At 44.9% G+C, this 13,770-nt stretch overlaps 2 protein-coding genes across 2 annotated transcripts in view; one reads left to right on the top strand and one right to left on the bottom strand.

Annotated features, from left to right (window-relative positions):
* PLCD1 (phospholipase C delta 1) overlaps positions 1-8,548 on the bottom strand; it is a 59,405-nt gene extending 50,857 nt beyond the window's left edge. Inside the window, exon 1 of the mRNA XM_054060173.1 lies at positions 8,238-8,548. Within this exon, the coding sequence (XP_053916148.1) occupies positions 8,238-8,271 (34 nt within the window). The 5' untranslated portion in view covers positions 8,272-8,548. The remainder of the gene's footprint in view (positions 1-8,237) is intronic.
* DLEC1 (DLEC1 cilia and flagella associated protein) overlaps positions 1-13,770 on the top strand; it is an 88,416-nt gene that overhangs the window by 528 nt on the left and 74,118 nt on the right. The window lies entirely within an intron of this gene.

Raw genomic sequence — 13,770 nt, 5'->3', positions numbered from 1 at the left:
ACAAGTCACTGATTACAGAGAATCAGAGAATTATTCAGGCTGGAATGCACCTCTGCAGATCTCTCCACCTGTTCAAAGTGGAGTCACCTTCAAAGGCAGATCAAGTGGCTCACAGCATTGCATGGATAAGTTTTGGATATCTCTAAGCACAGAGACTCCATAGACAATTTAGATTCCTGTTTAAAAGCTTACATGGTCTTAGTGAAGAATTTGTTCATTATGACCAGTCTAAATTTCCTTAGCTGAAACTGTTTATGTGTAGCAACTACAAATCACAGACAGCAAAGGAAAGGCAAATTCTATGATTTTCTGGATGGGACACTGCTAAGCACATTAGTCAGGCAGTCAGCAGGTGTTTGAGGAAACACCTCCAGCCCTTTCTGAGCCCCCTGCACATATAGGGGCTGGATGTCAGAGCTGTAACCTCTGTAGTACTTCTGCCCTGGCTAGGAGGTGGGCACCATGATGTAATTGGCTAGATGATATTAATTAGCTAGCAGTCTCAGAGCACTTCCCCATATTTCACATTGTACTGGAGAAGACTGATCTAATTAAAGGAGTGGGGAAGAGAGTGGTCTCCCGTACTCGCCTTAGCAAACCAATTTACTTCTGTGCACTAGCTCTCCTGTCCAGCTGCGGCTAGAGTCCCGTAGGGATTGACTGGGGAGCAAAAAGAGCCCTTCTCCTTCATTTTCTTATTAATTCCTAATAAGCAATGGCAGTCACAGCACTGCTCAGAGCTTTTCAGGCCCTCCGAGGACGTTTTACTGTGTTTATACCCGAAGTTTGCACACACACAAAGCACGGGGTTGACATTCACTAACTGTAGACACTTCTCCAGAACAGCAATATGTGAATTTTGGTCTTTTGAGAGCTTCAGAGATGTAAGACAGTGAAAATCAGTTTGTTTTTAAAATGAAGATGAGATCATTGGGCCAGGAATGCCTTGCTTTTGGGAAAGAACAGATCTGGACATATTGTGGTTTTGAGGTCATTTAAAGAAAATGTCACATCTCAAAGGTAAAACCTGACGAGTGAGTGTAGCGCTGCGGGTTACATGGCAGTGGTTGTTGATGTTACATGATGCTGCATCACCCTCCGGCGCTGGAGGAAGTGATTCCTGCAAACAGCTTAGGGACAAATTCTCCAACCGTTGTTCACTGCAGGTAACACCTGACTGGGTCCAAAGCCTGCAAACACTCAAGCATGCAGTTTTACCCATAATATCAATTCCAATGAAATCAATGGAGCTAGTCACATGAGTGAAGTTATTCACGTCCCCCTGCCCAGGATCGGGGCTGTACTAATCATCCTATCAATTCCAGCTGGATTACTCACTAAACAAATGAAAATCGATGTGAATGAGGATGTCAGAGCACGGTCCCAAAGTCAGCAAAGTGCTTTAGTGCCCAAGAAATAGGCACTCAAGATAGGAAGGCTCTAGAGGCTGGTGTGTGAGAGAACTATCAATGCACAGGCTGTTCTCCAGCCAGTTTTCCGGAATGAATTAATCTCCATCACATCCTTATACAAAGGAGCTAAGGAAGCTCTGTTGACACTTCACAGAGGAGGAAGCAGATTGGTTTTGAGCCCTTTGGGGTTGGACCCGTTCTCCCACTACCATTATGTTTAGGCAACACCAGTGGTGGTGCAGCCCTAATACTGATTGTGGTCTGTTTACATCACACTGACACAATTGAGACGACAGAAGCCTGCTGCTGATCTGCCCAGGCTTGTGATAATCTGGGACTGGAATGAAAACAACCGTGCTAGTGATGACCTCACTGTTTCCCTGTTGCATCATGCACTGAATGTAAATTACTCCATGATGACTTGTAATGCCTATGGCAGTGTCATTTTAAGAGATTTTCCCACTAAAGAGACCAAAGGTTGTGGTTTGCTCTGCATTTGTTACCAAGAAGAAAAAAACAGGTCTTTTTTACATGTTTATTTGAAGAAACACCTTCCCCCTCAGACTCCCCCGCAGCAAAATTCAATAGAATTATTTTAATAAATCTAATAGCACAATCAAAGTATCACTGCCCATCAATGAACTACAATGTCTGTCCCCATGTATTCCCAATCCTCAGCAAGCAAGAGAGCATTCAACCTAGGTGTACGCAGAATCAATGAGAGTTTGGAAAGGCTATAGTTCAGTTGGTCTGTAGTAACGCAACAACCTTCTATCACATGTTATGGTGATGGAGCCCTCCTAAACTGAAGGTCCTGATGGTAAATAAAGATTGAGGGTTGCTTGTGCACACTTAATACAAGGAATATTGTCTGTGCAGCAGACGCTCGGAAATAAGCAAAACCAGCTGCAGCCCTGGGCAGTGGCTGCTGTTCAGAAAACCAGACTGTCACTGTCAAGTGACAAAGATTTATTTGGTTTCCTCAGTGCTTCTGCAAATTACTTATGTTACCCGTGAAAGTGCCTCTGCTGAGGTCCTTTTGTCATATGACTTCACTGTTATATCCATCCTGGCTTTTACATTAGCCCTTTAACAGCCAATGTGGTCACAGCAATAGCAAGTTGTCTTCCTGCTGAGGGTCTGCCAGGAGGAAAGGACAGCAAGGCTCTTTCCCTATCTGCAGGTTCTCATCTGCCCTGCCTTTCCCTCTGGAGTCCATTCTTCACCTCATTCATGCCCCCTCTTCACCCCACCCATAGACATCCTACTTTTTCCTCCTTCCTTGCTACGCCCAGGACACCATTCAATCCTCTCAGCTTTGTTCTCCCCAGCCACACCTCACATCCTCCCAGGACCAGGCACAGCAGAGCCTGAGAATAATCAGTTTCTCACCAGGGACAAAAAATGCCAACAGCTCTTATACACAGTGCTCCCCTTCTCACTCTCCCTGGGCGAGTTGGTTTTAGGAAGTAGGTGCTGAGACCATGAGCATCCGTGCATCTCTGACCAAAAAGACTTTTACTTGGTGACATTAGTGCATCTTCGGTGCATGTGGTATGTACCAAGTTCCACCTTGTGGTGACACTGAGAATGGGCTTCTCCAAAAAGCCAATGGTAGCATCAGGAAACCTTCTCTTCTTTACATTGGTTTTTCTTGCCCACTCTACTTTCCTTCCAGGGTGCTTGACAGGTGCTTCTGAGCTAGAGCAGAGTGAATTTAAAGTTTCATACAGAGGGAGGTCTCCCTAAGCGTCCTGTTGTGGCTGTTCTTCACATCACTACCTAAATCCTTCCTACACCTGTATGCAGGCAAGAAGCTGTATGATGGGCAGGTTTCTGATGCACTGAGATATGTGCTGTCACCCTGCCCAATTTTTCTCAGCCTCACTTTCCCTTTGTATCCTTTGGCTGTCTCACCTTGTCTGCAAGCTCTCTGGGATGATAATATCCCTCCGCCAGCTCTGCTTTGAGCAGTCCACACAGCCCGGCTACCTTTCCCCAAAACAAGCTGGCTATATCCAAACTGCCTACTGGCAATGACTACAGATCCACGCCATCTCCCAGATCATGCTATGTGCCAGCGTGCTATGGATCAAAACCATGCCAGGGAGTGTACTGGAAGTCAAATTGTGCATAACCCTGGCCCTGGTTCGTGTAGACAAAGCCAGGCTGCCTGCTCAGACATTTCAGGGATGGTTCAAATTGTGACCTTTATTTTTGAAAATCTTCACGAGTCTTTCTGCCATCCTGGGTCACTCAAAAAGTAATTGGATTCATGTACAGCACTGCCTGTGACCCGTGAAAAGCTACTGCCCTGCAGTCTTGATGCATACCATGTAGAACACCCGAAGTTCATTGCACTCGCAAACTCAAAATCAAATAGAAGGTTTAGTTAGGTCATTCCACTGGTCTCTCCATCACAGTGCACATGGAGATTTGGCTGCAAAGTGAGAGGCACAAATGCTGGATCACAGTAAATTACAGTTTTTCCAGCAGTAAGCATGAAAAGAGTGGGAAGAAAGTAATTGAAAAGAAGGATGCCAACTCAATGGATAGAACCAGCACCAACAGCCAGGAGCACTCGTGCAGCTAAGTTGCCTAACTCCTAAGTCATGTTGCTAGGCATGTACTGATGAAGATGTTTTCATCATAAAACTAAAGTTAATGTAGGTGGGTGCCAGCTTTATTCTTTTAAGGCCACTTAAGAGCTTTTCTCGACCTTTTCTTCAGGAGCTAACATTTCTTCTACGGATGAAATACAGATCATACTAACCATTCTGTAGCAGGGAAAACTTTGTGTAATAATTAAATTGCACAACTGAATTATGCAAAAATAGAAGGGAAGTCCTTCTTTCCCCGCTAAGTTATTTATCTGGAATTTTGGCAGTCTGTAACTTCAGCCAAACCAGCCAACAAGACTTGTTGTGTGATATCTCAGTACAGAGCTTTAAAAGATACCCATGTAAGGGGCAGACCAAGGTGTCAACATTTCCATACACACATTGTCTAAACTGTTTCATTTAAGATGTGTAGCTATCCTGATTTAGAAGAAATTGTGGCAAAATCTTCTCTACCTGCATAAAGAAAAAGAGAAAACTTCATGTTGGGGGATGACGTGCTTGAGAGCTGCCCTGCAGAGAAAGGCTTGGAGGTCATGGTCTATGAGAAGCTGGACGTGAGCTGGCAATGTGCGCTCGCAGCCCAAGAGGTAAACCATATCCTGAGCTGCATTGAGAGAAGCGTGGCCAGCAGGGTGAGGGAAGTGGTTCTGCCCCTCTATTCCTCTCCTGTGAGACCTCATCTGGAATACTGTGTCCAGTTCTGGAATCCTCAATGTAAGAAGGATATGGAACTGCTGGAACAGGTCCAGAGGAGGCTACAAAGATGACCAGAGGGCTGGAGCACCTCCCGTACGAGGATAGGCTGAGAGAGTTGGGCTTCTTGGCCTGGAGAAGAGAAGGCTCAAAGGAGAACTTTTAGAGACCTTCCAGAACGTGAAGGGGGCTACAAGAAAGGTGGGGAGGGACTATTCATAAAGGCTTGTGGTGATAGAATGAGGGGGAACAGGTATAAACCGAAGGGACAGATTTAGACTAGACATTAGGAAGAATTTCTTTACGATGAGAATGGTGAGACACTGGTACAGGTTGCCCAGGGAAGTTGTGGCTGCCCCATCCCTGGAGGTGTTCAAGGCCAGGTTGGGTGGGGCCTTGGTCAGCCTGATCTAGTGGGATGTCCCTGCCCATGGCAGGGGGGTTGGAACTAGATGATCTTTAAGGTCTCTTCCAACCCTAACTGTTCTATGATTCTATGTGTGACCAAGGTCTGCAGCCTTCCAAGATAGTGGGCCTGGCTGAGTAAGGACTGAGATCCTCCTCCCACAGTAAAGAAAGAGGAAATGCATGGGTTGTGGATCAGTCTTGCAGTATTTAGGTACCTACACTGCACTGAACAAGGGGACAGGAGAAGACAGGATACAATTCACCTGCCTAGATACCAATAAGCCTAAAATTTCTTGCAGATACCTACATCTAGCCAGCTGAACCCTATCCTAGAAGATCAGATCACCAAGAATTTGTCTGCAGCTTCCCTTCACAAATACCTGTTTATATCTTTTGATCTCCCTGTAAAGGAAATAATACTGTACCCCCAAACCATTGACATCTTTGGCTCCCAGAGCTGCCCATCCAGTCAGCTGAGTTTCCGGATCTTGCACAAACCACCTCTTCCCCACACACCTCTCCCTCTCTCATTTTTCTTTAGCTGGCTGCATCCTTTCATCTCTGCTATCTGCAGCAGTTTTCAAACGACTGCATTTCCTTCTTCCTTCTCTTTCATTTCCTCAATAAAATCTATTTTTCTCCAACCAAGCATGTTCTTGTCTTGACTCATCTGCTTTTGGGCCTGATGTTGGGGTTTTGCGCACCGGCAATAATCTCAAAACCAACAGATGGCTTTGGTCCCACTAAAAGACATTGCTCAGATTGGAAATTTAGCAGCTTTTGTGTCAAAATTAAAAATATAAGAAATGAATGTTAATTGTTTTGCCTGGAAAAGAGACAAGTTTCATGTTTAAAGCACAGAGAAGTGTCAATATTGCAAATTCTTCTGCACTACTAGCAACACTATGGCTCAGAAAACTCCCACATAACGCATCAGGCACAACCTGCATCAAGTAGGGTGCGCTAGGATTATTTTGTTTGCAGGAGAAGAGATCAAAGGCACCGGCTAATTCACATCCCTGCTGATCCCAAGTAGCATTATCTCCACCCACAGAGGTTGGAGCCTAGAAGGAGCCTCCTCAGCACTCCCAGATGAGAAGGGCAGGTGGAGATGATTCATTTGGAAAATTAAATCTAGGAGAAGTTAATTCTCAGGACTAGCTGACAAAAGAAACAATGAAATGGCCTGTTTTGTAGGGTTTTACTAACCCTTCCCTGATGATTCTCACCGTGGGCTGTGGCAGAGGGCATTCCCATAATGGGGCTGTAGCATTCACTCCACAATGTACACAGAGTTTTGGATGAAAAAGTCAGTGTATAAGAATGAGGCATAGTATAAATCAGCTGTTCTACAGCACAAGGGCTCCCAGTTCAGAAACAAACCAACTTAATGAGGCAAGAGAAAGATTATTAATAGCTCACAGCATCTAGCAGATTCACTGCATACTAAATGTAGATTACTCTCGATAAAATAAGCAACAAGAAGCTCATCCAGCTGAATCAAATGCTTTCAAAATAAAAGGCACAGACCACTAAATTGCAGTAGCTACTCTGGCTCTAAAAAAAGAGGGAGCGTGCTTGGTTTTCTTCCCTAGATTCAGTTCGCTATCCAAATGCAGAGTAAACAAAACTCTACAAACTTTTCAGAAACTCTTATCTACCATAATACCTGCTTCTGCTACTGGTAGGTATCTCAGATGTCTCCTACAAACAGTCAGATTTGAGACTGAACCATGTGCCCATGGTAAATTCTGACACAGTAAATATAGCTGTCGTATCGATTTTGGAGAAAAAAAAGAAGAGAGAGAAAATGAAAGAAAGAAACTGAGTTTTAACATAAAAAACATATCTATAAGCCATAGTATCCGAGAAATTTCTGACCATCTCCATAGCACAGGTCTGATCCTGCTAACAAATCAACACGTGAGCAACTTTTTCTTGTCTAAGCAGTCTGGCATTCGGAATGATTCTGGTACTTGTGTGTGTTATGTGGTAAGGAATGTCAGTAAATACTTTTTTAAAAGCTTAGCTCAGTCAACACTTGTGTACATTTTCTGCCTGAGATGAGAAAATAGATTCACAAATAGCCACTGAATTCTTGGTTCCTAACCCCAGAAGACTAAATAATATTCACTGAAAAATAACCCACAAGCCAGAATAGGAAACACTGTAATAGCTCCAGATGTGTTTCTTAGATTTCTTTCCCCAGTGGTTGTATAATGAATGAGATACCTATGAAAACTATAACATTAACCTCTGTTTCACCTTCCTGTCAGATTTCTGGCATCTGGGAAAATCAGAGGGAAGATTTCTTGAGCCAAGGGGAATCTTCACATTTCTCCTGGTAATGCTAAAGTGATTATGTTCATGGTCAACCACTTACTGCTCTATTAGGGGTTTTTTTTGTTTGTTTATAGCTCACCTAAAGTACGAAAGCACCTATCTCATGAAATAAAAACAAGCACTGTAGAATTCTCCCCAGTTTGTGGAATCAAAAAATTCCATTTCAATCTCTAATTATCACAGTACTGAGGTGTTTCTGTTCATCAGAGTAAGTAAAATACAATTAAGAGGTAACAAATCAATTCATTAAAGTCAAACCAGGGGAAAGAGGATATTTATTTACCTTGTCTGTCAGACAAGCCTCCCAGTCTCTGTATCAAATGAATCTTCTTAACTCTTACTTACAGGAAAGGCAGAAAGGATTTCTTCTTTTTTTAGAAACATTACTTATCTTGTACTTAAGATTTACAGAGTCTCGGGGGCAGACCCTGAGCCAAGGTAATTTATCCTAGCTCTGCTGTCTTCACCAGAGCACGGAGAGTTTACCCAGCTGAGCATCCATCCCACTCTCAGTTTCACCATTAAGGGGAGGAGATTTGGATCAACTTTTCTGAACTTGCAGGAACTTATCCAGAGAAGACACCCTTCCTACCAAGGCAGCTTATCCTATTAACAGAGAAAAATCTGTCATCTCTTTCTGTAATACCAAATAAATGTTGCATTACTTCCAAATGAGAATAGAGAGGCAAAGCAGGGAGGAGAAGAGAGGAGGAAAAATAAAGGTAAGAGCTGAAATGCAAGGACATTTCCACAGACTTACTGTTGCAAGCAAGGAAAGTGCCATTCGATTCCATCACTGCAAAACAAGCCGATGTGCAGCAGCAGAAGAAAGGGTTCCGAGAAACAGCTGTGCCCAGATGTTCCCGCTGGCCCAGGGGTGGAAGCCAGACCCACAAGACTCTCGCTGCTCTCTGCTCCAGTAATCCCTAACGTCAGCTCCCTTCAGAGAGGCCTGCTCCTTCCCTTTGGCTGGAAATACGTCTTCGCTATGACTCCTCATTTATTTCTCTCCCGCATCCGCACGCCACCGCCTGCCCAACGCATCAACTGAGGCCAAGCGCCCCAACCCCAGCACCACTGGCCCTGGCTCCTCCCCGCTGAAATCTGGCGTCTTCACCACTGGCCCAGCCTCCTGCTTCTGCTACCGCTGCAGCTTGACAACGATGCCTCTTTTCCTGTTGCTGGCATATTTTCACGCTCCGCTCCTTCCCAGAAAGGCTTCCAGAAGACACCGAGTGCTGCAAATCTTCCCTCCGGGGTCCCCAAATCAAGGAAAAGACCTTAAACGGATGCTAGTAATCCGAGTCTAGGTCTAAAGGGCTTGCAGACGTTGGCAGGGGCACGTTTCTTTTCACAGGGGAAAAAAAAAAACAGGTAAGAAATTGTCAACGTAGAAATAGAAGCTGTAACCACAAACACTCAGAGAGGCATGAGCTTAAAGCAGAAGAAAAGTTATAAGCTTTGCTTTCGAGACAGTGGGACAGAAAGCAGAAAACAACTGCACTGTCCTGAGGCTTTTACTGAGTGGAACTGATTTCTTCCACTCTGTCCCCTACTCTTGAATCAGGTATATTTTAGGGGTAGAAGGATGATGCTGGTAAACAGGGAGGGGGGAAAGAAAGGGAATCCAGTGTAGGAAAACAAAGTTTCCCTCTACTTGAATGTGTGTGGGTGGTTTTCAATAGCCATTTTGCTGTTGTTTATTTCCATTTCTGGTTATTTAGTTACTTTGATGCAAACAACTGATGGAGACATTGGAATATTTAAAACCCTTGCTCCTCAGCAGCTGTAAACGCAGCAGTCCTGCTAACACAAGGGAAAAGTCCCTCTTGGACGGTGAGAGATCTGGGAGGCACGTGGTCAAAAATACCTCGGGACTGGGACAGTTTGTCCCTCCCTGGCAGGAACTGGGCTGCTCCTTTCAGAGCACAGACATTGCTTGCAAATATCTTAACAGTCTGCAAATATAGGGCTGCTGCCACCACCCAAAGAAAACCGCCCTAACATAGCAAAAGCTCTCTATGCTGGTACAAAACTAACAAGTGGAGTAAATAAAGAGTAGAGATTTCACCTCTTGGCTCCTCCAAAGCCTACCCTTCTACCTCACAGCCACCAGCATAGCATGGGGAGGTCATCTCCCATTAGACACTTTCTGAAGGACCCAGGAAGGAGCATTCCTTTTGCAACCCCTCAAATAAGGAGTTAATACTCAGAGTGGGGCAAACTGTTTGGCCAGTCGGTTGCTGGCAGGCAGGACAGCAGCTGGAGGCTCCCGAGAGATTCCTCATACAGCCTTAAAAGCCTCAAGGCAGGGGGATGTGTGAAGGACACCACAAAAACCTGTCACTCTTTCAGCTGATGGGGGAGAGTACTGGAGGGAGTGTAGGAGAGGTTGGTGGATGAGTCAGACAGACTGGAAACTCCAGTAAAGCTAAGGTGATGAAACATTATGGTTTTCACAGGGAGGAAAAATAGAGGACAGTTTGAAAGTGGTGACCAGAAATGGCGTTTTAATAACTCCTTTGCTTTTCTCTCTATGACACCCCATTGCGTCTCACACTGCCTAACACAAGCCCTTCACTTACAGGTGTACTGGCCAGTATTTCCATGCTCTCTGTTTCAAACGAGGGAGATGTAAAAGAGCTACATTAGCCCAAGAAACAATGAGGACCATATTCTGGATAGAACTCCCTCACAGCAGCACAGGGCACAACAGCACCAAGACGTGACCATCGCTTCTGTGTTCACTCCTTTGAACACCACGATTCTCTTGACACCTGGGCAAAGCACCATCAAGTGAGTGAGACTGAGTTTCTCTACCATCATCTCTTGAGATCTGAAGGTGATCCCCTGCATTTACCCCTCCATGACAGTCCACGGTATCTTCTTGTGCTTCCTTCTTGCCTTGCTGCATTCTCCACAATGACAACAAGTGGTAGCAGAAATGGTGCCTATCAGGAGGATTCACAAAACCTTGCCCAGCTTTTCATTTTTCTCCATTGCACTTATTCTTGCTGCTTCTATACCTGTTCAGAAGCATCACCGTTTTGGCTGCTTTGAGCACTTTGGCACCTTGCTACTACCTCGTGCTAAGTCATCACTGTTCTTAAATCCTTAATGGGCTTGACAGCATATTGTGTGCTCAGAGCAAGCCTGGCACTCGCAGACAGCCTTGCACTCCTTGTATTCATCAGAAAGTACAGCAGTCACTATCAGAGCCACTTATATTCTGCACCAAACACACAGAAGGTGGTATCACACAGCACAGGTCTCACCAGAGTTTTAGAATCACCACTGTAGAACCATAGAATCACCAGGCTGGAAAAAACCTCTTGGATTATCGAGTCCAACCATGCTTTGTTTCAGAAGGCAACAATCCTTCTAGACATATTTCTGCATGCACACTATGTGTGCTTGAATTACCTTACCTATGCATTGCTGAAACAAATATACGGCCAGAATAACAATGAAACCAAAGTGACATGAGGAGCTACTGGACTCCTGTGAGCTCCAGAAATCCCATTAACAGTATTCTAGGAATAACATAGCAGTTACTTTCGTGTGAATCAAGTCTCAGATCCCTAGTTTGGATCACCACACTTATTGTATTCCTGCCTGGTTTAGATTTTGGCAGATCCAGAAGGTGTAAGGTGAAAAGAGGGATTTCTCTCTGCCAAGTTAAACAGTATCATAGCTGAGTGGCGAATTTAAAACTGGTGGCAGAACTGCAAAACGTGAGTGTTCATCTGGGAGCCCAAAGAGAGCAATTCATTTTATAACAAAATGTGTAGGTAAGATAGACTGCAGCCAACTGTTGCTGTATCTTTGCTTATTTTTTAAAAGCTGTCATATTGAAACACACCATGAGCCCGCAACTTGTGTTTGCAGCCCATAAAGCCAACCATATCTTAGGCTGCATCAAAGGAAGTGTGACCAGCCCGTCCATGGAGGGGATTCTCCCCCTCTGCTCTCATGAGACCTAACCTGGAGTCCTGTGTTCAGTTCTGGAGTCCTCAGCACAGGAAGGACATGGATATGTTAGAGTGAGTCCAGAGGAGGCCACGAAGATGATCTGAGGACTGGAGCACCTCCTGTATGAGGACAGGCTGAAAGAGGGGCTTGTTCACGCTGGAGAACAGAAGGCTCCAGGGAGACGTTAAAGTAGCCTTCCAGTACTGAAAGGAGCTACAGCAGAGCTGAGGAGGGGCTCTTTATCAGGGAGTACAGGGACAGGACAAGGGGGAACAGCTTTAAGCTGAAAGAGGGGAGATTTATATTAGATATTAGGAAGAAACTTTTTACCATGTGGATGGTGAGGTACTGGCACATGTTGCCCAGAGAAGTCATGGATACCCCATCCCTGGAGGTGTTCAAGGTCAGGTTGGATGAGGCTTTGATCAACCTGATCCTGTGGAAGGTGTTCCTGCCTATGTCAGGGGTGTTGGAACTGGCTGATCTTTAATGTTCCTTCCAACCCAAACCATTCTATGACACTATGAATTTCTGACTGCTTCTTCCCTGTTTTAAATACAGCTCATAAGCTCAATCCACTAGCTGGCTCGCAACCAGTTTTGGTGCTCTTAATCTTCGAGATCAAACTAGGATTTGAAGGGGAGAGTTCAGTGTGATTAAAATTAAAGAGCACTCCTTTGTGCATGTTACCTCTACTCACAGCCGCAATAGTGTTACTAAGGATCAAAGTTAAACACATAAAATTTATTCTAAGCAGATTGGTCCAGGCATCATGAGGTGACATTTTGATACCTTTCTTTATGCACTCAGGTTTGTTTTCTCTGCTTTGAAAAATAACCCTTACAGTGAGATAACAACAGAACAGTAAAATCTTTTGTTTTATTGCAAGGTGATTGCATACTCTTTGTCCATGCTTACTTAGTTCTAGTTAGTTCTTGATAAAATTGCCTCCTCCAGGATTTTACAGTAGGAGGGTTAACGTGCACTCTTTGTTTCACAGGAGGAACACACCTTTTTAACAATGGAGATAAAACCTAACAGGTTCAGGCAGTTGTAGGGCTTCTTGGCCTTGATGCACAGGTTTTTTTTCTCCTTGTTTGCCTGGGTAGGAGCTATAGGATGGGATCTGTAGTGAATTAAAGGGAATATTTAGAAATGTCAGTGTTGGAAAGAGAGGATAGGAAAGGACTCAAATTCTACACTGAAAATTATCCCAAGTGTGGAAAGAAACATGGACATGGCAATGACTCCAGAAATAAGCAACCCTTATTTTTTGTTTTTAACTTTGTCTTCAGTCTTTCACCTCCAAGGGAAATTCTCCCCTGAAGTTCTGGCACCTAGGAGAGAGGGAAAGCACAGCTCCTCCATCCTGCTCCCAGCCCTTGCCTCCCCTCAGCCACAGGAGAAAGCTGTCAGGGTTGGGGGAGGGACCAGGGCTCCCATTTCTGGAAGAGGTGTGCAAGGAGGGTGCATTCCCTGAGCAGGAATCTCTGAACAGGAAGAGGCCAGAGGTGCTGTGAGATCTTCCCTGGGGCTTCTCTCTGGACTGTGTGCATACAGATTTGCTCCACAAACGTGTCCGTGTCAGCCGGAGCTAAGGAGCTGCTGCTCCCAAGTTGCTCGCTCGCAGGATGGGGAGATGAGGCTGCTGGGAAGTGGAGAGGGGAAGGAAGAGAGGACATATTGCAGTACATGCATCATCCTTCCAAACTATCACAAAAGGCCTTTTCTCAGTCCTGAGCATCAGGCTTATGCCAGTGACAACTCTGTTACCCCCACATCCTGATTCAAGGAGACACGAAGGCCTCAAAAAGCCCATTTTGCTCCACAACCCTTTCAGTTTGGCTCAGCCATAGCCCAGATTCAGGCTCAAAGAACTCCCGGCAAAGAGAGCAAGAACTGAGCTTAACTCAGTCCTTAAGACAGCGATTTGCAATGCACCAATTTTTCTTCCAGCCAAAGATACTCAATCACCACAGCACATACCATCAGACAAAGATAATTATATTTCAGGAGAACAGAAAACGCCCGAACTTACTTTGGGCACACTGCCTTTCCTCTTGTCCACACTATCATTTTGTGAGCTCAAGAAGCACAGGCAGGACATTTCCAGGCCTGAAGATGGGCTGTAGGATAGGTACAGCCTTCCAATACCAAAGCTGCCAGTTTTCTAAAGAGTGCAAGGTCAGCACCATGATATTTTACCAAGAGACAAGTCTTAAAGCCAGAACATGCCTTGATTAACCCACTTGCTTCAAGCTCACTTTCAAGTGAGCCTAAAAGGAGTCAAAAGCCTGCCTGGCTGGGCGAGGAGCCTGCCT

This window comes from Cuculus canorus, chromosome 2 (assembly GCF_017976375.1).
Source record: "Cuculus canorus isolate bCucCan1 chromosome 2, bCucCan1.pri, whole genome shotgun sequence".
In the NCBI taxonomy this organism is placed as follows: Eukaryota; Metazoa; Chordata; class Aves; order Cuculiformes; family Cuculidae; genus Cuculus; species Cuculus canorus.
The sequence above is the reverse complement of the archived record's forward strand: the minus strand, read 5'-3'. Positions and strand labels throughout refer to the sequence as shown.